This window comes from Dermochelys coriacea, chromosome 2 (genome assembly GCF_009764565.3).
Source record: "Dermochelys coriacea isolate rDerCor1 chromosome 2, rDerCor1.pri.v4, whole genome shotgun sequence".
In the NCBI taxonomy this organism is placed as follows: Eukaryota; Metazoa; Chordata; order Testudines; family Dermochelyidae; genus Dermochelys; species Dermochelys coriacea.
In genome coordinates, this window is record NC_050069.1 from 236,354,512 (window position 1) to 236,382,090 (window position 27,579).

A 27,579-nucleotide genomic window follows, 5' to 3' on the forward strand; every position below is an offset into this window, starting at 1 on the left:
GGACTATTAATCTTGAAAAACAGATGACTAAGGGGGGGGATATGATAGAGATATATAAAATTATGACTTCTGTAGAGAAAAAGTGTTATTTACCCCTAACACAAGAGCCAAGGGTCACCTGATGAAGTTAACAGGCAGCAGGTTTAAAAAAAACAAAAGGAAGTACTTCTTCACTCAACACAGTCAACCTGTGGAACTCATTGCCAGTGGATGTTATGGAGGCCAAAAGTATAACTGGATTCAAAAAAGAATTAGATAAGTTTATGAAGGATAGGTCCACCAGTGGCCATTAGCCAAGATGGTCAGAGATACAATCCCATGCTTTGGGTGTCATTAGCCTCTGATTGGCCAGATGTTTGAACTCAGAATACTGGAATAGATGGCTAATTGGTCTGACCAAGTCTGACCAGTCTTATGCTCATTGGGCACAAAACTGGCTTTACATCAACAAAAGCAGAGCCTACGTAAGGTCATTGTTGTGAGTTACGTACATTTTATTCTAGTAGCTAATGTAATGCTGACAAACTGTCTTGGGGAATAAAGTCCAGATCCAAGAGCCCATTTAAGACAACAGAAAACCTGTTGAAGTCAATGGGAGCCTTTGGGTCAAGGGACCTAGTTTCGGTATATTAATTTACAAAGAAAAGCCTAGATTTTATACAATTTTTAAAAGGACTTTAGAAAGCAATTCAAAATATTCATCCAATATTGAGAGTCACGTAATATTAAAGATGGTCCCACCCTGGTTGCAATTAAAAGATATACACTTATTCACATAGGCCATCTTGGAATAGAATATTTCTACACATTTATGTTCTCAGCAATGTCTGAAAGCTTCCATACTAAAGTCATTCCACTCCAACAGGAGCCAAGAATTTTGAGCATCATAGACTGCAGCTGTTTTAATACATAAAGAGATTTAATGTAGTTGAATGCCAAAGTACAAATAGTGCAACAGTACAATACAGTCCCTCCACACAATAGGATAGTGGTATGGAAAAAATACACCGTAACTAAAAATCAAGGTTAAATTAAAGACAAACAAGTAAAATCTAGATTTTAAAAGAATTCCAGTTAAGATCTTTTAAAAGAATAGTGCAGTATACAGGGATGCAGACATCTCTTTCAATTAATTCTAAAATGGAAAGAATTTTCCCTGTTTAAGCAGAGCATTTGTGGCATTAAACGTAAGAGGGCAGGGCCTATGTTGCTGCTCAGTGACACGGCAGTCTTCTCAAGTAGAGATCTGTGGTAGCAGGTGGAAAGAAATAAGGTATAAATGGATATACAGCACTTACTCAAGCATGGCAACACTATTGATGGTGCATAGCAATGTAACTTTCTGCCACAAAAGGAAAATCCAAGCCCTCCGGTGTCCCATGTTTCTCAGTACATTCCGCATTGCGGTGGATTCATGTTCTGAGATTCCACAACTAAAGTGATGTTCTGAAGACAAGCAGCAACCTGGCAACCGTGAAAGAACGAACAGACCGTCCTCCAGGAGCTCCTCTCTCCCCTGCAATCAGCATTGAGAACCCCTCTGAGGGAAGGAGCCATGCTGTTCAGGAGCAGATTGCTGTTTCTAGGCCCTGAGATGCTGTGCTCTAACACAGATTGTAGGGTATTCTCATCCCTCTCCCCTCCCCATACACACAAACCACCATCACCAGAAGGAAGTGGAAAAGAGGAGTAGGAGGCCTATTCCTAAGAAGCAGAAACTGAAGGACTTCTGGGTCCCAAGTGGGTAAAATGGGTAGAGGGCAGCAGCAGTAGTAAGGGAGCCCTGGTAAAGTAGGGACAAGCTAAATTAGTTAAAGAGGGAGAAGGCAGCAGCATTAATGAAAAGGAGGTCAACCTTGGGCTGGGATAGACCTCACTCCTCCCAAGCCGCCATTCTTAGTCCCCACACAAGATACTCAGGCCGGGCACCTTACCCCCACTCCCAAGCAATCTGATCTCTCGCTCTGTCTGTAACAGACTGCAAAAATGGTTGTGGGACAGAGTGACCCAATTTTTTTTTTAAGTCAAGTTAAAAAACCATCAATTATTGCCCCACACACAAAAAGAACACAAATGTTCCACACTTCTGAGATTTTTACACTGTGACAGCTCATGCCACCCACTGGCAGGTTTTAAGGCTGACAGATATGGACAGAGTTCAGTTTCCAACATTCAGGTTCCCAGGTGAGAGGTGCCAAGAAGGCTGCAGATACAACACTGTCCACCCAGGGAACATTTTATATTGGTCAAGGAACCCTCGGACAGACAATCCCACTGTATTTGATAGCTCCCAAAGGGAGCTATAGTCACACTCTCCTAGTCCAGGAGTTGGAGGAAGAGACTGATATGCCTAGAGGGGTCCTGGAGGATGGGAGTGTTAAACACACACACACACACACACACACACACACCAGATAATACAGGGTCTGAAAATACTGGCATCTAGATCATGAGAGGCTTTAAAATATCAAATGTTAAAGTAAGCCCACAATAATTTATCAGGAGTTATCTTAAAATTTGTAATAGAGGAAATATACAAATGCACTACTCTATCAGTAGCAGAGGAATGAGAAATGTATTCTAAGCAATTCTGCCTAGCGGGAATTATTTGTTTCTATTGTATACACCTTGTGTCATCTTACTCTGCCTCTTCTCCACTGCCCTAGAAAACTTAGTATTATTGTCCCCATCAAGTCATGTGTCATTCAAAGCAGTGACCGTGTCTTTATGTTCCTGTGTGGCATCCTAATATTTTTGGATACTGGTTTTTAAAAAATGGCCAGCCAAGAGTAGTGTAAAGTATCAGTTCTTATCATTTTTGAATCCACCACCTGCATAAGACAGCAAAAAATCACTCTGCAACCCCCACAATTATTTGAGTAATGGGATTATTTACAGGCATTTTGTGAGTTGCAGACCCAAGCAGTAGCAGGGGCAGGTTTCCCTCCCACCTTGGGGCCCCAGAACTCAGGCTCCAGCCCAAGCCCAAATGTCTGAGACAGCTGACACAGGCCAGTCACAGGTGTTTACCTGCAGTATACCTATACTCTTGAAGTGCTGCTTCCCTTTGTGAAGGATCTGGGGTTCTATCTGTACCACTTCTGAATTTTGCATCATTTTATGAAATTTTATCATGAAATTACATTGTCATGGAAAGCCTACGTGTACATGGATCTCCCATGAGGAAGAAAGATGGTGTCATGTGTCTGCCAGGTCAGAGACAATGGTGAATGATCATCACTCAAAAGATAGTCTGTTCAAAACAACACCCCCTTGGACAACTGGTTCTCTCTACCTGGGAGAAGACACTTACTCTTGGCTGAAGATAGGTAGGCTTGGGAGTAATGAAAGATGACCAAAAGAAGCAGGTGACCTCAGCAGGAGCCGAAAAGGGATGGGGGGGAGGAGTTGTCACTGAGGGAACTGTAGAAGAGACACATTTTGAACCAGATTAAGATGGGGATGGCTACTGCAAGGACAGGGTAGGTAAGTGGCAGAGGACGATGCCTGCCTGACAGGACCGATCCCCCCCAAAAGAACTCCCAAGGGAGGGTAAGGTAGTGAGGGACATCGTGTTTAGGATATTTTATTGTTTTTGCAGGATCTATACTTTACCTGTTAAGTAAAGAGCATAATGTTAGATTGAACAAGGTATGTGTGGGTGTTGACTATTTCACAACTGCTGCGTGGCCCTGGGGGAGTTGAACTACATCCAGAAGTTTCACACTTTTTAGGGAGAGGGGCATGTTTAAGTACAGTCTGAAGGGTCAGCGTTGCGGCCAGAGGGGCTAGGTGGCTGGACAGCAAGTTCCAACACTCAGAATGGGGGGGGGGGGGGGGGAAGAAAGAAAGGTCTGTGCCATGAGTGCGGCTAGGGACCCACAAAACTGGGACAGTGGCAGAACTCCAGTCAGGCTCCAAAAGCTTAACACACCCCAGAAGATCCAGAGCAAAGAGGCTTGGATTCCTCTCACAAATGGGTGACCAAGACAGGACGCTCATTAGGATCTCTAACGCTCTTCCCCTAGAGTTCAGTCCTTTGGTAGGGTAGTGTGGGCTCGGCTGGAGTAGAGGTACTAGAATAGAAGTGGAGGAGCTGCTCCAGAACAACCGTGAGAAGGACTCAGAAGCAGCAGCAGCAGGATGAGCTGCTCTCACTAGGTCTTGATGTCTAGTGATTGTGTTGCCCTTATCAAGTGTGCTACCCAACAGCTGCAACCTTTGTAAAACTTGAAAATGAGGATAAGAGCATTAAGCAGTGGAGGGATATATGGGTTCAATAGGCATGAAAAAGCAGAAGAGAACAACAAAACAAAACAGCTACACCAACATTTCCAAAAGGTTTGGCATATGATACTGTTCGGTCTTGTGCAAATGGGGGAACAAAGTCTTTTTAATCTGTGATAGGTCACAAATAACAAAAATCACAGAAGAGCATTATTAGCACGATGGTGTCAAAGCAATTTACATATTTTCAGAAGCAAAATTTAGTATTGAAGATACTATACAAATATAATATTAAGCATGAATCTTGGAGGCATGAATTTATGAAATGCTAAACAAGCTTTTTTCCCCTGAACTGACAACTGGTGTTTACTACTGCTGCTCGTAAGTATCAATCTCTGCATACGACTGTGCTTCATACAGGCTCTCTATCAGACAGGTCTGAAACAGTCTGGAATTCTGAATGGCTTTCTTCATTGACGGTAAAGGGGTCAAATGCCCTAGTACCCAGGGCTCAGTGAGGTATAAAAATTTCAAATAAAATGGGGGGGGGGAAATAACCAATAGTTTTTGGTAAGTATGTCTCCCCAGAGGCGCCAGGAAATTTAAAGTTAGAATTCCCATAGTGTAACTACGCCTTAGCTCCGAAAAAAAAATACACTGCCAGTATTCTGCAGCTATCAGTGATTATACATATTTAACACACATTTATAAGGCTCTCACCGCAACTGTATCAGTGCACACTTTACATGACTTAAGTTGGGTCGTTAGTATTTCCAAATACAAGGAGCAGAACACTGTGGCTTACAACTTTAAGACAGAAGAAAGGATTAGGATAATCAACTAAGCATCCAGAATTCTGTAACCCACAGTCAACAATGTGGGTGAAAATGGCTCTTGTAACTCTACATGTGGCTAAGTTCATGATTAAACATAATTCCAGAAGAATGCTCTGCCTACAGCTCTTGCAGACTTCACCTTTAGGAAGGGTTAGTGCCAATGTTTTAGATGAGCCACAGCTCTCAGAGAAGATCAAAAGCGACAGAACAAATTGTCGATGACTTGGCACCAACGCTTTTTGGCCTTTGAAGAAAGTGAACAGCACCATAGTTTTCACCCAAAACATTATGAGCAGCCAGTGCAGAGATAACAAAACAGATATGACATGCTCTGGACAGCGCTCATTTCACTCTGAAGAAGAGTGTATGTGGAGCTTTTGAAGGGATTTCATAGTTTCCCCTACATCCGTTGTTCTCAACCTATTTACCATTGTGGGCCATATCGCTCTCTCTGTGTTAACGTGGGCCGTATCCACACAATACATACACTACTTGTATGGCCCCAAGGATGTCACATGGGCCACAGATGTGTGCCGATTGGGCCACGAGTTGAGAACCACTGCCCTAGGCAGAGCTTACAATAGTCAAACTCAGATGTAATGAAGGCACTGATGGCCAAAAGGAGGTCTCCATCTGAAAACAATAGGTACTGCACATTGAAGAAAATGCACTATGCATGTAATGATTAATATATGTCAGCATATTTCTTGCACCATACTGAGATTTAGATATACAAGCTATGTAACTAGTGAATTCAAAACTTAAAATCCACCTTTGTGGTCAGAGTGATAATTCAAAAGCAGTCAGGCAGACTTTCAGAATCTATGAACGTATTTAGGAGGAGAATAAACTTGAGAAGAAGTAGCCTAAAGGGTTATTTTTCTAGAGAAATCACAAGTGCCAAAAAGGGGATCTGAGAATTAGAGTGCCTCTCCACAACTAAACATGAACATTGCTACTGGGATAGTATCATACTTAGCAATTCAGTAGCATATGCAGGGTGGATAAAAATCAATGATTTTAAAAAATAACCCAACCCCCGGCCCCCCCAAAAAATGGATTTTTTTTTTATAAAAAGGTTTTTTGAGGGAAAAAACACCTATTTAAAGTTAAAGATACATTATAGCTCAAAGATATCATGGAATAGGGATTATAAATTCTAATTCTATAGTACGAGAAAATATGTTCATGTAATGTTTAAGAAAAGTTTTGTAAATGAGTTCCAATAGTTCATAGATTAGGGACCCAATTTTATGGGGTTCCAGGGGCTTCTGTAAAGATTATTTAATTTAATCTTTCTATCTACCCAATGGGACTCAGTATCTTCCAGACTGAGCACTATCTGAGATGCTTAGTTTTGCAGTTCTCAAACTGAGGATTTGTGTCTCCATAGATAACAACAAAAATGTTTTTAAATAAAAATAAATAATATAGAGGTGAGAAATAACAGACCTCAAACCTATTGTCCCTCTGCAAATTTGTGAACAATTTGCATCAATCCCTTACCTCTCTATCAAAGTACAAAGTTTCAAAAACTTCAATGAATAGAAGATTGTTGGGGATTGAATAAATCTGGACAAGGAGAAGAAGTCTGGAGATAAACGTGAGATGGGAGGGACAGGCAGTAGAAACAAAAGTGAAATTGTTTGAGCAGCATATTCCAGAAGTCTTCAGGCCTTTCTGAGCATATCCTTCATTGATTCAAGATCTACCGTACCATTCCCTCACTAGAAGGGAAAACCATAAGAGAGACCCAGTTTGGGAATATTTTAATGAAGTTCCTCTACCAGTGGCTAAGACACGCATGCATGCAAAATGCAAACAGTGCAACAAAGAAATGCAAGGCCTGGTTGCCCAAATGAAACATCATCATCATGAGAAGTGTTCCTTCTCAGGAGGAAGCTGCGTTGATGAAAGGAACATGTCTGAACATGCAGGATCTTCAGGTTGGTAAACTTTTTTATTTCATACTTCTTTCTTAAGGACTGCCTGTCTTCCTTCTGAACTATTCTTGAATTCTCATGTTTGAGCAAAAAAAAAAAAAAAAAAAAAATACAGTTGTTACTCTATGGTACTATCATTTTAGATGCAGTTGTGATAAAAAATAGCTGAAATAAGATTTTCCTTTTACAGTTTCACTTTTAAAATAATACTGAGTGTCAGTGAATGCAAGGAGTAATACTAAATGAGCTGTATGGTAATAATAATTAAATAACAGCATTGACTTATTTTGTTTAGGAGAATCCATCCTCAACATACAGAATTCCGAAGACTATCCACCTTCAAAGATCACCATCATTTTCTATAGTTTCAGAGTTATCTGCCAGTGATAGTGTTTCAGTCACATCATGTATGTCACATAGCCACAGTACATCACCTGTAGCAAAATAAATAAATAATTTTTTTTAAAAAATTCCCCATCATCCAGAAACAACCATAGATAAGTTTGTGATAAGAACCAGCAGATTACAAAAAGTGGTAACTGATGAAAAAACTGCCCGGTTTGTTTATGCAAACTCTCTTCTCCATATGATTGAGAATCCACACTTCATTAACATGGTTCAATCATTAAACCAGGATACAATCCACCCAACAGAGCAGATGTTACAGGCAAATTGCCGGATAAAGTGTATGAAAGAGAAATTGAACAGTGTGCAAAAGTCTAGAGGGTGAAATTGTTAACATGAGTCTTGATGAGTGGGTCAATGTCCACAACAATCCTGTTGCATGTGCTTCTGTGACAACAGAAGGGGAGTGGGGGGGGGGGGGAGGAAGAATGTCTTCCTTACAGAAACAATTGATGCATCAGGAAATGCACACACAGCAGAATACTTACAAGTAGCAGTAATAAATGCTAACAACAAACTGAAAAAAAAAATATCTAGTATGCAGCTTAGTCACAGACAATGTGGCAAATGTATCCAAGATGAAAAGAAATTTAGAAGAGTCCCAAGCTAACAACATACGGCTGCAATGCTCATTTGATGCACCTCCTAGCCAAAGACTTCAGTGTTCTAGAACTAAAGGCTAATGCTGTTGAAACTGCAAAATACTTCCGTAACAACCACTTTGCAGCAGCTGCTCTGAAAAAAGTGGGAGGAACCAAGCTAATTCTCCCACAAGACGTGCGCTGGAACTCAGTAGTGGACTGTTTTGAGCACTATATCAAGAACTGGCCTAATCTGATGACAGTTTGTGAACAAAATTGTGAAAAAATGGATGGCACTGTCACAGCCAAAGTTCTCAACATTGGGCATAAGAGAAATGTTGAACACATGCCGAGTACCCTGAAGCCTATTTCTGTAGCCTTGAACAAAATGCGGGGAAATAGCTGTTTTATTGCTGACGCTGTTGAAATTTGAAAGGAACTGAGAGATCTTAAAAAGAGAGAAATATGCAATGACAGAGTTAAATTACAAGCATTAGAACAAAAAATGAATGGGACAAGCACTATCTGTAGCTCATTTTCTTGCAAAATATTCTCAATACTCGGGTCAAACCTTAACTGCTGAAGAGTTTCTCATGTTGGCCTGGCTGACAATCTATTTAATTTTTGTTGTTGTTATTTTAAAATATTTCATTTAACTATTTTAGTTCAAAATAATTTTAAACAAAAACAAACCTGGTTTTAAAAAACTTGAATGTTTAAATTCAAAGAGTCATATGCTTGTTTTGTTAAAATATTATATGTTTGCTGTTGAAGAAAAAAAATCCAGAATACATAATGTTGTTGTTTTAATTAAATAAAACAATGTAAATGTCTATCTGGTGATGTTCTCCTCCTAATACAGCATGGCAAGAAAATCCTCCAAATATTAATGATTAACCTGTTGAATTGGAGATATTTATGAAGTCACTGGGAGGTGAATTATCTACTTCAATTACCTTTGGTAAATGAAATAACCAGTCATTTGCTGAGATAGCTGTAAAACTAATCAGAAATGTTTTCAAAATAAATCCCTTTAAAAATGTATAGTGTGTACCTTCTAAAAATGAAACCTACATCTATCTGAGTTGTGAAGAATATGTATTAGTCATAACCAACAAGAATGGACTTTTATGTAGAAATCCATGATTAAATCAAGTCTTCTGACTAGTGATTTAAATCATGATTTAAATCAAATCCTCCCTGAGCATATGTCTCACTTTCAATTAAAAACACTGCCATTGAAGGTTTAACAGGCCTCCATTTTAATAAAATAAATTACATCAATTTGGTAGCAGAAAGAAATGTTTACTATTAATGTAGAATTGTCCTGGAATTAAATCAGCTATATTCAATGACAATATCTATGCATTTTCTTATCAGCAATTGTTCTGATCATCATCATTTGCTCTGCATATTGCTCAGTAAATATTTTGAACAAAGGTTCTCTGAAGCAAGGAACTACTTACAAGACAAGGAGAATATAGTTTTCCCAATCCTAACAATTAAATATAGCTGAGTTTAAGCACACTACAAACCCTAATTAAAATAAAGTGTTGTAGCAAAGGCAGGAGTTTAACTAAGGAATTATCGAAACATACTTTAACAAAAAAGTTTTCATTCACCAGGTGTATTCTAAGAGCCAGCCACGTAAAAGACACTGGCCTCAGCTGCTGAATAGTTAAATCAATGAAAGTATACATTACTCTGGGAAAGTTTAAAAATCAAGAAGAATTAGGGGAAAAAAAATACAAAATGCCAGGAGTTTCAGACCTTCTGGAATCCAGAAACCAAGGCAGTTGCTCCTGATTCCCCAGTTACTGTTTCTATTCCTGTAACAGTGACTACATAATGCTTATTCAGACATCACACTGGAAAAAGGACAATGATAGACAACAATAGTAACGTATGTTACTCTGCCCAGACTAATCATAGTATATTACAAACAATCTCATGGGAATGTTTTGTGAGGGAAATCTTAATGGCCACTAACAAGTCCTTACCTGCTCTCCCAAGCAGAAGGTTCTTTTCCATTTGACGGTCCATTAATCCAATATCCATCATTCAACTGAAACTGAAGTTCATTCACACAACATTTTCAAAAGGCAAAATGACTACATATTATAAATTATGACAACTGCAGAAAATGGAGTTGCTTGTTGACTAAGGCCATGTCAACAGTACAAAGTTAAGTCAACTTAGTTACATTGACGGTCATCCTCTGCTGTAATTAAACCTCTTTTGCACAGCCACACAACACTCCTTGTGATGATGGAGCACATCCACAGTTGGCAATCTTGCATTGACAGAATTGTGATTGGTGGTGAACCCCTAGAAAAGGAGCATTTCTCACCTCTCCCAGACAGCCAATCTTGATGTGGAGATTGAACATAGGACTAATTGTGCCAGCATATCCTTTGGAAAGTTGCTCCATCATATCTTTATCAACAGAGATCTGCAGATGGAAATTAAGAACCTGGTCTACAATGCAGTCGTTACCCTCACTCTTCTTTTTGTAGTGAGACATGGAGGACATACTAAAGCCATCTTAAGCATCTGAAGTGGTACCAACAGTGCTGTCTTAGGAAGATTCTCCATATCAGATAGGAACACCATTGCACCAAAACCAATGTTTTCTCTGCAGCTAACATCACCAGTTTTGAGGCAAAGATTATGAAACATCAACTTTGTTGGGTGGTCATTGTGCGCAGATGGCCAATACTCGTCTTCCGAAGCAAGTCACCATGAGTAAGTTGAGAAAAGAGAAGAGGACCTGCGAGGGTCAGAGGAAACTACAAGGACACGGTGAAAGTAACTCTTAAGAAGGGAGACATTGACCCCATGAACTGGAAGAGCTGGCTGGCAATAGACTGTAATGGCATCCCATCATACATCAAGACTCAGCCAATTTTGAAGAGAATCGCCTTGTTCAAGAGGCTGAGAAGCGGCAGAGGAAGGAAGGAAAGGGTACAGCATCCTGTTCTTTCCAAGCAAGCACCTGTCACATGTGGAAAAACCTGTAGAGCAAAAATTTGACTCCTCAGCCACCTTAAGTCTCAGCAAGGACTTTTCCCCCCAGCAGACAGCTCCATATCAAGCGATAGCCAATGACGGCATCGACAGAGAAAGCAGTGCACCATGGGTACCTATCCCGTTGTGCAACTCACCACCATCTGCCACTGGGTGTTCTGAGAAGGGTTCCCAGTGTCTCATGGGGGCAGGCTCATTGCCCCATAATGCAGTTCTCTGTCTCATCATTCCATGGGGTTCCAATTACATTTCATGCTGCTTTTCAACACCCACCATCTCTATCTCAAAGCATGCATCCTGCACTGCTCTCTAGGCTTGTGACAAGCGTTATGAATACAACATGGTTGATCCTGTAGTATTTCATAAGCTACAAATTAAATGACAGTGTGGTGTCTGCCCTGCTGTGTGCCATGGAAAGAAACAATTCAAGATTGTTTTTGGCATGCACGGAGCAGCTGCTTTGTTGGTTCTGGGCACAAGAAACAAGTATTGAGTGGTAGGATTGCATCATTATGCAGGTATGGGAAGACAAGGAGTGACTGCAAACCTTTGGATGTGTAAAGGCCACCTTCTTAGAACCGTGTGCAGAGCTCTCCCCAGTACTGTGGCACAAAAACACTAGAATGGGAGCTTTCCTAACAGTGGAGGAGAAAGTGGCGATCGCTCGTGGAAGCTGGCAACTCCAGACCGTTCCCATTCAGTGGCAAATCAGTTTGGAGTCGGGAAGTCCACTGTTGGGGTTGTAGTGAGGCAAGCGTGCAGGGCCATAAATCACCTCCTGCTGCAAAGGACTGCCACTTTCGGGAACATGAGAGAAATAGAAGATGGCTTTGCAGCAATGGGATTCCCAAACTGCAGGGGAGCAATAGATGGCACACACATCCCCATTTTGGCCCCAGAGGACCTTGCAGAGGAGTACATCAACAGAAAGGGCTACTTGTTTATGGTATTGCAAGCTCTGGTAGATCACTGGGGTCATTTCACTGACATCAATATGCAGCGGTCACAGAAGATGCATGACGCATGCATCTTCAAGAATATGGACCTGGAAAGCTGCAAGCAGGGACTCGTTCCAGACCAAAGATTCCAGTCAGGGATGTAGAGATGCTAATAGTGATCCTTGGAGGCCCAGTTTACCCTTTGCCCCTGTGGCTCATGAAGCCTTACACCACAAACCTTGACAGCAGCAAGGAGCGCTTCAACAGACTCAGCAGGTGCAGAATGACTGACTGATTAAAGGGTCAGGGACCCTGCCTTTTTGGCAGGTTAGAACTCAGTGAGGAAAATATCCCCATAGTCATAGCAGCCTGCTGTGCTCTGCATAACATTTGTGAAGCTGGGGGATTTTTTTCAAGGGTTGAGCAGCCAGCTACCAGAGCTGGTATGGAGCTCAACAGGGGGCCATTTGAATCAGTGAGGCTTTGAAGGAGCAGTTTGACAATGAGTCCCAGTAACATGTCTGTGGGTAATGCATTTACCTAGGCACTGTTTTATTGCAGCATAGAATGAACCTTGTAATGATTGGGGAGGGGGGAGATGCGGGGGGTGTTTTACAATGAAAATGCTCCAATTGCCCCTGTATATGAATTTCAGAAGCAATCACCATTTGTGGGAGACCCATAAAGATTCCTTAGCTTTCTATAAGTACATTTTTATTCAAACAGTGATAAAAACATAACTATTCTAAAAGGGACATGAAAATGAAGAGCATATTTCCAAATGAGGCACTCACAGTTGGGTATACATGTGATACATGTCCCTCAGAGTGAAGTGCATGGGGTACTGAGACAGCCCTAGAACATATGAGGAATGTTGGGTGGCCGGGAAGCGTGGGGAGGGCATGGAAGGCAGTTCTGCATGAGCTGCAGGGGGAGGCAAGCAAAGAGGTGTTCTATCTGCAGTTCAATCAGGAACCTCAGGATGTTTGTCTGGTCCTGAAGCAGCTGTATCCTGCCCATTTCCCTCCTGGCTATCCATATGCAGTTTCTCCTTGATAGCCTCTCTGTTTACAATTAGAAGATTGCAGCACCTCCTGGAACAGGTCTTCCTTTAAACCTCCTGTTTCTTCTTCTTATCTGACATAGGCGCTCAGTCTGTGTGCAAAAGGAGACCATTAAAGGCATATCTGCAGAAGCTAAAGAAACAGACATAGGCACTATTGAGCGTGCACTCACAGCCTTGATTCAAACAAGTTATAAAAACACCACTTTCTCACTTCCCCTTGGCAGGCACACAGCATGGTGCAAGCCCCAGCCACAGTGAGTTCAGCGTGGGGGGGGGGAGGGGGGAAGATAAAACTAAGGGTGGAGGGGTATCTACAAGTACCTAAGGTCATTATTCTGAATACTGGCACCATTTTCCACAAATAAGGGTGATAACAGCCGATATCTCGCTCCTGTGGATAATCAAGGATGCAAGGGTGCAGTTCCTGCTTGTGCATGACTGCAGACCAGGTCCATATGCTGCTCACTGTGTGCTGCTTTGGTACCTGCAGAAATAACTGCCAACTGGGGTGGCAAAGTTTCCTACAGCAAGGGAAGAAAAAGCTGCTCTCCCAAGAAACCTGGCTGCTATCCCAAGAAACTAGCACAGAGGATTGGAGAGTAGCTCAGGAAAGTTTCCTAGAGATTTCTATGGAGAACTCCCAGGGCATCCTGGTGTGCATCAACAAACTTTTCCCAGGGCCTCCTCTGCCCAGCTACTTAGGGGAATGAGAAGCAGATATAAACAGTGCCTGTGTTGGTTATTTCAACCCCTCTTCTACCCACAGATTTACCTCATGTCTCCCTGCAGTATCAAAGCTCAATGAGTACTTACTGGAGCTCCCCTTTTCTGCATCAGGCATGCCACAGCATAAAACTAGCTGGACTCTTCAGGACTTAAATAGAGCTCCTGGCTTGCCATGCTTCCGCACATCCCTGTCACCTGTCCCCCATCCTTCACTCCACTTCCACATCCGCCACGGTGTCCTCAGAATTCACTCCACCAGCCACTGTCTCCAGCCCTACTGAGGTAGCCACGGGCTCTTGGTGGTGAAGATGAGGTCACCGCCGAGGATGGCATGCAGCTCCTTGTAGAAGCAGCATGTCTTTGGCAACACACCAGACTGATGATTGGCCTCCCTTGCCTTCTGGTACAACTGCCTCAACTCCTTGATCTTGGCATGGCACTGCCCTTTCTCCTGCATGTCATGAGCAATCAGTTCTTGCAGCTGGAGCAGAGTTGTGACTGCACAGCCTCCTCTCCCCACATACCCATCAGATCCAACAACTCCGGTGTACTCCAGGCAAGAGTGCATATGCTGGGGGAAGCCAGCATAATTAGCTGGATAGATGCAATGTGAGCTCTCCACAATGAGCAAACTGGAAGAGGAATTTCAAAAACTCCCAGGGCTTCAAATGGAGAGGGGTGCATGCTGTGTATCTGGCTAGAGAGCTCAAACTGGTAACCAGAGTGGTCATGATGGACACCTCCTGGAGGCCACTTAGGGAGACATAAGCTACTCAGTGTCAACGCCGACACTGCATCACACTAACTACATTGCCATAAACACTATGCCTCTTGCTGGAGGTGGTTTTACTATTTCAGAATAGCAGGTGAGTTAGATTGGTGGGAGGGGCATTGCAGTGTGTATACCTCCACAGTTAAGTTGACATAAACTGCCTTATGTCAGCCTAATGTGTAGTGTAGACAAGGCCTAATTCACTTAACTATGCTATATAGTGGGATACAAGTTCATATTCTTTATAGTATGTACTTTGAGCTTTTAATCACAAAAAAAAGACAAAAAAAGAGTGCTGTTGATTTAAAAAAAAAAAAAAAAAAAAACATGAACGACACACCTACAAGTCAGTTACTATGGCTCACTACTTCACCAGTTGGCCTGTATCATACATCCTCTTCCTTCAGCATCCTCTGAAAGACCACCTGAACAAGTGAGAACACACAGTAAATGCTCGACCCTATTCAGAGGGTATCAGTAAGGGAAAGTCTTGAATACATGGAATGGAGTGAAAGGCTAGTAAATTTGGCATAAAAATTTACCAATCCAGGCACAAAGTTTATTTATCTTCCCTCTATCATGGTGAATGATTATGAAACAACAACAAAAAAAACAAACAGCTGCAAGAGTAAACAAGCAGAATTTTGCAAGACTCAGTTGAGGGATGAAAAGCCTGTGTGGCTGCACAATGGAAATACTTGTCACTGGAATCATAATAGGTCCCTATTTATCAGGAAAGGAATTAAGAGATGGATTGAACTGTAACCACAGGTAAAGAGAAAGGAAGTAATGTGACAAGACTGCTTATCACCAGGAGATCCCTATCAAAAGGTGAACTCCTCCAAATGACCCTTAACCAGTGCTAAAAGATAAGGGTAAAAGCACGTGGAGCTACTGACTGAGGGGTGAACATCTCCAAATCTGATCTTCCCTTCCTCACCCCAAATTCTGAAAAGATTTTACACCTTTTTTGTTTGTGTGCAAACGGAAAATCCCTGGTGGCCACAGTGTTGCACCCCCTTTAGGTATATAATGAACTCTAGCCCTTTGAATCATAAAAAGATGAAGACACAGCTAGGTTCAAATCGGGTCCATCTACATTGAACTGCAAGTTGAATTAAGGAACAGTGTTTAAACATTGTTTCAGACAAACTTATTTAAGGTGCTAATTAAAATTACCAACACAGCCATGTCTTAGAGTCCCAAGACAAAGTTAAAACACAGTGCCCCCACAAGGTAAATGGTGCTTAACTACATGAAAGCCTTGAACACCAGCAGAGTTCAGGCACATTGTTACAGCACAGCTTAGACCCATTTACTATGCAAGAGAACCACATTTCAACCATGTACTAATACAAATGAATTATTATTGTAGATGGACTAAAAGTTTGGCCAAACTGCGTAAAAACCTCATTAGAAATAATTTCAAAATATTTAGCCTATGCCTTTATCTAGGCTATCACATAATTTTTAAAGCCATGTTCTAAGAAGGTTTGAACCCATCCATGCTGATCAGCCAAACCAAATCAGAAACCAGTTTAGCTGCAACAATGTTTACTGTGAATTTAAACATTATTCTTCAACTCAGTTCCCAGATCTGCGTAGGTGGCGCCAAAAAGGCCTGCTCCAATACAAAGAAAGGTTCTGCCACGTTGCCAAATGTTGATCCTCAAAAGGGGAAATAAGTTCACTACATGTATTTGACTATGTTCCTTTAAACAGGGAAAATTTCAAAGTTAATTTTTTTTTAATATATACACACCTGCACACTATTTACTCTTTCTTCAGTAAATCTCATGGACCGTTTAAGCTATTTGGATATATACAACTTCTATGCCCCAACTATTCCCAAGCAGCCCTCCCAAGGGGACTACCTATTTTTATTTTATTTTAAAAAGCCTGCCCATTCTCTCACATCCTTCCCAGATTCTTAATATTAAAAAAAAAATCAGCACCCACTTTTTATTTCATCTGAATTATTTCACAGAAATATTAAAGATTTAAATACAACCAGTAGTCAAGAAACAGTAAAGTGTGCATCCCTTAAAAAACAAAAAAACAAAAAAAAAAAAACCACCCACCAAACCAACCTCACATCAAAATTTTGATTTGAGAAAACCAGCAACCAGAGAAAGGGCAACATGAAAAACACATGACTACAAACCAAAATGAACTAAGAGATACACTTAGGGTTGTTCTTTATTCCCATAGATAGACATACTTTAAGAAAAGTAGGTTTCTCTTTTATTCACCATCTACATTTATTGTATGATAAACTAGCCCAGATCCTCCGCTGTGGCCAAGAAGCAATCTGCACAACGCTGGGTGTGTTGAGACCACAAGGGTGGCTTAAATTATTTTTGCACTCCTCCAGTCATACGGTTCTCCTCAGGCACCTTGGGTTACCCCCCAAGGTAAAAGTTACTAATTACGCCGCTCTCATTTACACTGGCTGCCAATGGCCCTTCTGACAAGCCAGGATTATGGAACCCCAGACACTCACACTTATCCACACAACCCGACTAAACCAATATCTCCTCCGTCCAAGGAAATCCTTGCACTAGAGAAGCAGTAGAAGCTGCCCAAAAAAAGCACCACACCATTGTCTTTAAAGGACTTGCTAGATTTTTTTTAAAAAAGGACGATTGTTAAAAAAAAACCCTAACAATTCAACAAAATAAGAATATTAATGTTTAGTCCATTAAAGTGTGAATATATGCAAGTTTTTCTTCCAGTATCACTGGGTTATATTACCATTTCAGTCAATGACTACAAAGTGAGGAAAGTACAAATTCAAGATTAAATTTAGAAGCAGGGTCAAGGCTCTCCTTTCATTTCATTTGGGCAGACTGCAACTGTTTAAACAGAAACCAATTAAGAGTCTCCCTCTGATAGAATTTAATGAGTTCTACTTGGTTTTTAAGAGTAAGATCTCACAAATTTCAAAAAAATGAGAAAGATTAGAACATATAGTCCACCCCCAGATGCTAGTGCAGAATTATTCCCTACAGTACATTTTCTAGTGCTTTGTGCAAACCATACAGTATCCCCCCAACACATTATGCAAATGATGTATATATAAAAGCAAATAGACTATCCATAATTAGTACCGGCCTCAGAGGAGGCACCTCATTCACCCTCAGTGAAGCAGTAGCAGCTGGCAAAAGGGAATAAAGAAATTGGAAACAAAAATAGGTCCACTACCTATCCTCCCAAGGGTGTAAACTCATGACTGCAAGCAAGATTCAAAACCTAAACAGCTGTTCGTATTTTTCAGAATTAAAGAAGGGTGCTGACATTGAACTGCATGTCAAGCACAAAGTATTTACTAACAGCTTGACCATACCAAGCTCCCCAAACTACAATGCCTATTCAGTCTAGTGACAGCCCACAATGCTTTGGGTAATGTAGTTTGTATAAGAGAGCTCACAGTACACAAGCTGTTATAACTAAAGACAGACAATATAAGGCAAAAACAGAGTTTGCTTTCAGCTGAAAGCAATTCATTTATATCCCACTGACTAACCCAGAAAGAAGCAGTGGCACTATTTGTACAGTTCCTCTACCAAAAACTAAGGAATTGAAGAAGGAAGCTTTGAGAGAAGGGGGACATGGATCTAAAAAGAAAAAAGGAAAGCTTAGCAATATACTCAAAACGTAGACGCAGCACTGCTACTAAGAAAATATAGAAGCAACTTTCTAAACATCTTACTTTTGGAGAGAGCATTAACATTGCATCTTACAATGCAAAAATAAAACTAATAGTTTTCTGACCTTAAGAACAAAGATGAAGTCACAATGCAGTGCATATTTCATTGACATAATGGCTAATAGAAACGGAGTACTTGTGGCACTTTAGAGACTAACAAATTTATTAGAGCATAAGCTTTCGTGAGCTACAGCTCACTTCATCGGATGCATTTGGTGGAAAAAACAGAGGAGAGATTTATATACACACACACAGAGAACATATTATGTATATAAATCTCTCCTCTGTTTTTTCCACCAAATGCATCCGATGAAGTGAGCTGTAGCTCACGAAAGCTTATGCTCTAATAAATTTGTTAGTCTCTAAGGTGCCACAAGTACTCCTTTTCTTTTTGCGAATACAGACTAACACGGCTGCTACTCTGAAACCTATAATGGCTAATGTAACCAAAATGCACCCCCTCTCTGGGAAAAAGTGTATTTTGATGTGGTTTTATGGGTTTTGTACACATTTATTAAATATTTATATCAGCATGGAATTGGGAGTGAAGAAGGGATTCTCTGTTTAGACATTCATGTACAAAATGATACATTGGTTATGTTCACATTAAAAGCCAAGTCTTGTTTAATGCTTACTTTGCTGTAACACTCATTGGCCCCAAGCAAGATCACAGCCCATTGTACTGGGTGCTGAACAAACTCACACAAAGACATAGGTCCATTTCCAAAAAGAGCGTAAGTTTTAAGGAGTGACCTGTGAAAAGGGCATGGAGGGGGGAAGTAGGTAAATATATATTATTTTGGTTTTTATAAACAGATGGACTAAGACAATTATCCCCATGGACCCTTCAATCTAGCCAAATAAATGAGGGCCACTACCTGTACAAGGTGAATAGCACTCTGCCACCAAAGCAAGAACTAAGCTCAAAATATGGACTTAAAACCCCTGCATGGAAGTATATTGCATAGCTAGTAGCTCATATTAATAAGTCCTGCTATTGCTCTATTCAAAACAATGACAAGTTATTAATGGCTTAAATCCATTTTTATTCAACAGTTTCCTAAAAAAATTACTGGTAATTCTATTTCTAGACTATATAAAATAGACAAAAACTGTAGGGAAAAAAAGTCACTGAACGGTATCTATTAAACAAGCTTATATCTTTTCTGCCCCCTTCCAGCTCTTATCACTGGGGAAAAGAACCAGCAGCAGGGAACTGGGTTGAGTTGTCCAAATGGTTAGAAAATACATGGGACAGCTTTTACTTTTTCAAAGCCATTTCTGTTACCATTAAACTACAAGAAGTATCTAACCACCGAGGATGTTTTACACATTTAAAAAAAGAAAAAAAAAAAAAAAAAAAAAAGCATAATCCTGAAATATATAAACCATTTCAGCGGAACAAGTTTTCCCTGTAATCACCTCAATCATCTTTCAGAAAGAAAGGTAATTGGAATAAACAAAAAGTTATGGGGCAGAGATGGCAGTGAAATGTCATTTTAACATTAATTGGTAAATTTCAGATTAAATAGATTTACAAAAGTGAACACAAACCCTGTCCAGACTGGGCCTCAAACTTTGTTTGCACCAAGCCAGTTAAAAAACAAACACAGTAACTATTTAGACATCTCCTGCTGCAGTGTGTACAGGTGTATGATCTGTGCTCAGCACACATTAGAAAAAACACACTAAGTTATTTTGCATTCAGAGAGGTTAGTGATCTTGCAGAATGGATCCTAAATGCCTCCCACAAAAGTGCTAAGTACTCTACTTGGCCCCTTGCATGGCACAGGGTTCAAAATCCTTAAGGATAGCCATCAACTAGGCTTGGTGGAGATGGGGATTGCCTAACCTGTTATCCATAGCTGTATTAGAAGGCTCTGCCTATACCTCATCTATATTAGCCCAAGATAGTACCAAAATAGAAATTGTTTAGATTTCTAAACCAGTAATGTTTTCTGCCATACAAAGAGAGTTCCAACTTCTACTCTATTTTCCCCCAGTGTAGGTCAAAAATAACTCCTTTGAAATCAGCGTTATTCTAGCATGACAGAGTAAAACTTGACCCAGCCATTTTGAAAGCTGGCCACCACCCTTTTTGGTAACCTTGGAATTTATATTATACGTACTTATTCTCTGATTGAAACATGCGCACAACTCCATAGCACCACAAATTACACACACTGACTGAAATGAGTACTAATCCTAAGAGACAAAGTTCTGTCCATGCATTCATAAACTTATTATGAATCTATTTAATGGTTTTTACACACTGGGTAACCTTTACAGTCCCAGATTCACCGATGTCCTGAAAAGATGGTGCTTTCAAAGTAATAAGTTCAAAGAAAGTTTAAAGGGTTGACCACAAATACATCCATAAAGTTTTAAATATTATGCAAACACACAGTCCTTAGCTTACTAATATGTATACACAGTATTTTGTGACTTGACACTCTGATTAGCTGTCAATTTTACCACTGCTTTAAGAGTAGCTGCCGTATTAGTCTGTATTCGCAAAAAGAAAAGGAGTACTTGTGGCACCTTAGAGACTAAAATTTATTTGAGCATAAGCTTTCGTGAGCTACAGCTCACTTCATCGGATAGCTCACGAAAACTTACGCTCAAATAAATTTGTTAGTCTCTAAGGTGCCACAAGTACTCCTTTTAATTTTACCACTGTACTTCAGACTTCATAGACAGAAACCCTCCAGATACCTAGCCCTATTCGAGCATTTATTTCCCCACTTAGAAAACTTTCAAAGGTTTCCAAGATAGCTATTCCTAACAATTTAGCTGGTAGTTAAACTGAACAGAAACTTATCTTTTTGAGACCTCTTATCTCTAGATTTTAGTGCAAACATTTTATTTCTAAGAAACATAACTAAGTAATGCATTACTTGCTCTATATCTCCAGCATATCAAATCTTTAGCTAGCATAAGGGGAAAGGTAGCGAATAGATATTTTTAAAAAGGCCTGTGATAATATCCTTTGGAGTTCAGAGCTGTGCTTAATAGCTTTTACTTAAGCAAGAATACTAATGGAATACACGTTTGTTCTCCAATACTGAGCTTGTGGTGCATCAAATAGCATCTTTGCCTTTTATTTTCTATGCAGTAAACAAATAATTACAGTACACACCTGTATTACATTTGATATAGAAGCAGTAAGGTTATTTAAAATAAAAATGAAGCTTTTTAAGCTATGAAAATGGTGGTGTGGATGCTTTCTTCTCAGAGGAAATCCAAGATGACAACCCCAGCGTGGATTATTGGACATTTTATAATACAGTAGAACCTCAGTATTACAAACATACTAGTCAAACACACTCCTCATTTGGAGCCAGAAAAGCCACATGTTGTATACTGTGTTAAATGTAAACTACTAAAAAGTAAAGGGAAAGTTTAAAAGAAAAGATTTGACAAGGTAAGGAAACTGTTTCTGTGTGTGTTTCATTTAAATTAAGATAGTTTAAAGCAGTATTTTTCTTTTGCCTAGTAAAGTTTCAAAGCTGTATTAAGTCAATGGTGAACTGTAAACTTTTGAAAGAACCATAACATTTTGTTCAGACTTACGAACATTTCAGAGTTACGAACAACCTCTATTCCGAAGGTGTTCTTAACTCTGAAGTTCTACTGTACCATACCAGTTCCATTTTTTAAACATGCTGTGTTCCCTTACATGCAAGAGAGGGTGTGGGGGGGTGGAGAGGGCCTTAAAGTGAAGGATCAGTGGTAATAGAGAAAGCTCAGTGATCATTGCCCCAGTTTGAAATTCTGTTTCTACAATTTCAGAAGAGTGGCAGGCTGCCCTTTCACTGAAATCGCTTCCCTTTTCTGCCAGCTCCCAGTACTGCTCTCCATAGAACCAGCTTCCTTAAATTCTGGCAGAAGTCTAAAAGCTCAAGTTTCTGATCTCTGCTCTCAAAACAATCATTTCAGCAAGGGGAAGCAAAAGCAAAGAGGAAAAAGCCACCACACAATTAAAAACCAAGACAAGAAGAAAAACTGTTAAAGAACAGGAGAAAAATATGGATAATTAAAAATATTAAGAAATAATAGGAATTGTGCAGGGACATAACAGAACAAGTGGAGCACCCAACTACCAACAAAGCAGGAGACTACTGATACAGTATGTACCTGCTCAAACAGCCAAGATGCGTGTCCTCATTCTCCCACTTGTGTGTGCATGGACACAGAGATACAACCCTTCTCATGGGGTATTTCTTCTCTTGGTATAACAATCAAATCGTATTACCTTGCTTACAGAGGGTGAGGCCAAAGACTTGAAAGCAAGACTTGACAGTCACACAGGATTTGGAACTGTATTATTAACTAGCTAGGAATTATATCCCTGTAATTTTTATTTCAACTCAAACTCAACTCCTCTCCCTATAGCGAGCACAGGCTATGCTTGAGGACTTCACATCATGCCAACATCATCTGCATGTAAATCGATTTGCAGCCAACTATTAAATGTACATGTGTAATACTGAACTGCGAAGAGAAATTGCACATCGGTAATCATGTCCCAAACTGACACAGTGTTTGTCACCATCTAGTCCACATAACTGTCATGTTGTCTTGTGTCAAGATGACCACACTGTGAAAGAGACCCACTGTTAGCTGCAATCTATAAAATTTCTGCAAACTTAAAATACCTTTTATTACAGACATTAAGACATTGTTAGTTTTCTTAATATCCCAATGCAAATTATCAGCCTTGCTAATCAAATGGTAATTCACACTTTAAAGAGCTTAATTCCATTTATACCTAATAAATGCTGTACACAACCCTAATTCAACCAGCCATATAAGGGAGGAGGTCCCAAACTAGAATCATAGAATCATAGAATATCAGGGTTGGAAACACTAATCGCTTTTGTGGCAGCCTTAGGTCAAAATTATATTTTGTAAAAGTTAGAGTCTAGCAAAAAACTCCTACTTCTAGAATATCTAGCAGCATGTAAATGGCATTAACTTTAAAATGCTTTGATGGATCTGTTCAGTCATCACATATGCTATCCACAGTTGTACTACTGATGATTCGACTGCGGTAGTGGAGAATCTCAACTATAAATGCTTATTTTCAACAGATAATTTGCCTGTAAAATGTAGCTACCACAGACTATCATGTCTATAATCGAAGGATTAAAAATATTTTCACATATATTTAACCATAACAATTAGTTCATTTGGTAATAGTGTACATATTAAACAGTTACCAAGAGTCCTTAACATGATGGACTAACAACTCCAAAGGACTCAGTATGGTTTTCCATGCTAATAATGGGTGGATTATATGTAAACCTCAGTGCCAAAGATCCAATAGAATCAGTATGAGCTGAATTACTAAGTAGTTTCATTTGTGCATTAAAAAGCATAGTTTCTTCTCTTCCCATAAAGAGAAGTGATGCATTTTCCAAGAATTCTCAAGCTTTCAGTTATGCAGATAACTTTTTTTTTAAAATCATCAATGGAATTAACACTGTCACCACCCTGCACAAGCATCACAGTTTATCCACTAAGGTTTTAACTAACAAAACTAAAGTAAACATATTCTGAATTAAGACTAAACACTTTGTCCCAACCTCAACCTGTTGTACTAAGATATTACAGGGGTCTCAACACTGGGATGATCTTACAATACCATGGGTGCTGCTGTTACATCAAGGCACTGGAGTGAATCAAGGCCAGCAGCCGACTAGAAACAGTTGTATTAAAAATAAACAAACCCCACATCTTTACATTGCAAGATTTCAGGTGACCTCAATGAAACAAAGCATTCTTGTTACTGCTGAAATTCAAAAGTAAGGGTGGTTCTTCCTTAATATCAACAACAGGCAGGAAAAAGAGGCTAGAATTTGTGCAGGCTGCAGTATAATAGATATACAGTATGTTGATTTTCTTATTGAACTCTGAATTAAGATAGTTCAACTGAAGCCATATACAAGAAGATCTGAATAAAGTCACTCTTGATGCCCAGCACTGATTAATTATGATGCACTGGGGGGCACTGAATGCTATAATACAGAGTTTCAGCCGTGTTAATCTGTATCTACAAAAAGAAAAGGAGGACTTGTAGCACCTGAGAGACTTAGTCATTAGACTCTAAGGTGCCACAAGTCCTCCTTTTCTTTTTGCATAATACAGAGTGTAGAATGAAGGGTTTGAGGTGGGGGCCCTTCAAGCCAGGACTACCACTCTGAACAGGCAGTACTACCATTAGGCATTTAATACACAGTTTTTTTAAACTAAATACACACAGGAACTCTCTACCAACAACCCTGGAGGTATAAATACGCCCACACAGACATTTAAACCGGAGCCTAGGGCACCAGGTTCGTGGGGCTTCAGGGACCAAGCTACCAGCATATCCAGGAGTTCAAGGCTGTGCCCCCAAACATTTCTCACTGGAAGGTGCTGGAGTTGGCCTGCAAAAGGAGAGGGGGGATCCGCACACCAATTACACTCCAAAGAAGCCGGCAGGCCAGGCTGTCCCAGCCACTGATGTCCCGAGGGAGGGTGGGAGTAATGGGGGAGGGTGGGGGTCAGGCAGGCTAGGCTGCCCCTCGCCCCGACAACATCCGAAAGCTGGGGGAGAGGCCCGGCTGCCCCCACCCCAAGAGCGTGTGTTTGGGGCGGAAGGAGCCGCTTAAACTTTGCGGCGATCCCCCCTAGAGGGGCGGCGGCGCCTCCCGCTGCCGGGGACGGCAGATCCTGGCTCCCAGCGTCCCACGCTGAGGCGGGCGGGCAGGAAGGGGAGAGGCAGGGAGGGGGGCGGCCATTAAACCAGCTCCCGCTAAGCCATTCCCGGTGCTCAGCGCCAGCCGGCCTAGCGCGGCGCGCCCAGCCCCCCCCCCGCGCGCGCCTGACGGGACCGCCCCCCTCCCCGCGCACCCCGCTTCTCCTACCTGGCGGCTGCTGCCTGCGGGCGGCTCGGTGCCTCCATCTGCCCCGGGCGGCGCCGCTGCCCATCGGGTCGCCATTATTTCATTCCCGGTTACAAAGGAGGAGCCAATCCTCTGGAGCCCTCATTGGAAAACACACGCTCGCTCGCCCGCCCGCCCAACGCCCCGCAGCAACCCGAGCCGGCCCCGCGCCGGGGACGGGGGGTGGGGGGGGAGGGAAGGCTTCACGGAGCTGCCATGGGGCAGGGCAGGGCGATCCCCCTGGACTTCAGCTGAACTCCCCGGCTTCCACCTTCATGGCTGGCGCGGGAGAGAGGGGCGATGTGTCAGTGCGGGGGCAAAGCCGCTGCCGCCACCCGTCCCTTGTTAGGCTAATTGCACTGGCTCGTCATCTTCCTCTTCCTCCTCCGCCTCCTCTCCGGCGCCCCAGACACGGGGGGAGCGGGAAGCGTCTACCGCCTCCGCTACACACAATCGGCCGTGCCGCTGGAGGGGGTGGGTACGCGACCCAGGGGTGTGGAAAGAAATCCCGCTGGCCACCGAGCCCGCCTCCCAGGCACGGCGGGGCAGCGCTCTTGGCCGAGCCGAGGCAGTAAAGTCACCAAGTTTGAGCAACTTCGGAGAGAAGGAAAAACGCCTCGGCAAAGGCTGCTGCAGGGAGCTTCCCGTCCCGCCAGCCAGGGTGGGGACGGGGGCCGCTAGGCCAGCTGGCTGCAGAGTTGCAGCGTCCCCGCCACAACCCCTCTGCCGCCCCAAAGGGGGGCGGGGGGGGGGACACCCCGCGTATTACAGCGGGAGACGCCTAGCAAAGTCGGGGCTGTGACGGGGTGGGAGTTTGTATCAAACGCCCCCCCCCCCCCGTTTCTCTGCATTAGCTGAAGCTACTCCGGATCAAAGCCACGCGCACAGACGCCTCCCACCCGACCGCTCCTGCCCCGAGCGGCCCGCGCACGCGGTGAGATTGAACGCACGCGCACGGTCCCTAGCAGGAGCTGGAGCCGCCTGAGCGACCCCCTCCGGGGAGACGGGTCTGTGCCGCCTGGCAAATGAAAGCCAGGCTCGCACTCAATTCCCCCAGCGCGGTGCCTAGGGCAATCGCGCCGCTGGTGCCAGCTGCGCCCAGATCGGCGCCAGCTGGGCGCTGCGTTCCCGGGCTGCCCGGGAGGGTATTTTTCCACGTCGCTTTATATTTTTAAATAAGCGGTTTCTTGAAATTTACAAGCGCCGCCTCGGGGACCGAGGGCTCCCCTGAGACCACCGACACATCCCCCCTCCAGAGCGGCACGGCGTGACCCCCACCCCCAACACACCCGCGCTTGCCCGGTGCGGACAAGTCCCAGGACACTGTGCGACTCCCCACCCCGCAACCCCAGCTCCTCGTTGGGTCACGAGAGCGGGACCTGCCCCCAAACCCGACACCCGCTGCTCGCAGCAGGGTTCCCGCACCCGGCCTGACGCGGAAGGGGCCAGGCTCCTGCTCCCGCGCAAAATCGCCACCGCTCGGCGAGGGGACCCTGAGCTCCGAGCTCAGCCCGAGAGAACAATACAGGGGCCCCTTGTAGCGTCAGAAAATGCCTCCCTGAGCCGCTCCACCCTCAGAGCCTCTCCTGGCTTGGCGGAGCCAACAGAGGGAGCCGTGGAAAACTCTTCACGCCCAGGGCTGGCAACAGAAACGACAGTAGCCCCCCCCCCCCCACTCCTGCCCCTTTCCTCCCGCACCAACTCGCTCTTATCCGCGGCCCAGTCCTACGGCTTGGGCTAGCAAGACACAGGCACCCTTCTCCCGCATATTTTCAGGCTCTTTCTCCAAGATCTGCCTGCCCTGGACAGACATTAAAAACGCAGCGACTAGACCCTACTCCAAGTTCTCCTCCAGGCCGCCTAACCTGGGCTCACAACCCAGGGAACCAGCTCCTCTAAAAGACACAAGTTCCTCTAAAGCCACCATCTGCCTTCTGAGCAGACACAGCACTAGGGCCCGGGCCCTCTTTCACAGTTTACTAGCTATAAATTCCCATCACAGGTAACAATAAACCTCATACTCCCCTCTCCGCGGTCCTGGAGAGATGCTAAAACCTCCTGCCCAGCATTCAAGAGCAGGTGAATTAATCCGGAAACAGTAAGTACCCCAGCTCCCTTTCCCTACCAATCACTCATCGCTCCTGGAAACAGACCTTCTGCCCCCCAGCTGCACCATATCTGTGTAATAATCTCTAGCGGGGAGGTGCTCCTCAAGTCCCATGCTATGGGGTTCTTTGTGATAGTGGGTCAATAGGGCTCATAATTCTCCTAATGAAAGGCGTGAGGCCTTTGCTTTAACTTTTTTTTAAAGGTGAGAAGACAGAAACTTTCTCCACTTCCAAAATCATTCAGTGTTGATTTCTTCTCTCTCTAAATCCACCTTTTCCTCATCTTTCTAAGCAAACAAGAGTCTCCTTAGT

The 27,579-nt window shown here is 42.6% G+C and overlaps 1 protein-coding gene across 5 annotated transcripts in view; it reads right to left on the reverse strand.

Moving 5' to 3' along the window:
* ARHGAP21 (Rho GTPase activating protein 21) overlaps nucleotides 1-27,016 on the reverse strand; it is a 188,723-nt gene extending 161,707 nt beyond the window's left edge. Inside the window, exons 1-2 of one of the 5 annotated variants that reach the window (XM_043509476.1) lie at nucleotides 26,998-27,016; nucleotides 25,142-25,438 (exon numbers count right to left, since the gene is read on the reverse strand). In XM_043509476.1, the coding sequence (XP_043365411.1) occupies nucleotides 25,142-25,216 (75 nt within the window). In that variant the 5' untranslated portion in view covers nucleotides 25,217-25,438; nucleotides 26,998-27,016. Of the gene's footprint in view, nucleotides 1-25,141; nucleotides 26,464-26,997 lie in introns of those variants that run through there. The other 4 variants (XM_038390270.2, XM_038390274.2, XM_043509475.1 and 1 more) reach the window with 4 other exon arrangements.
* Nucleotides 27,017-27,579: the final 563 nt, after the last annotated feature.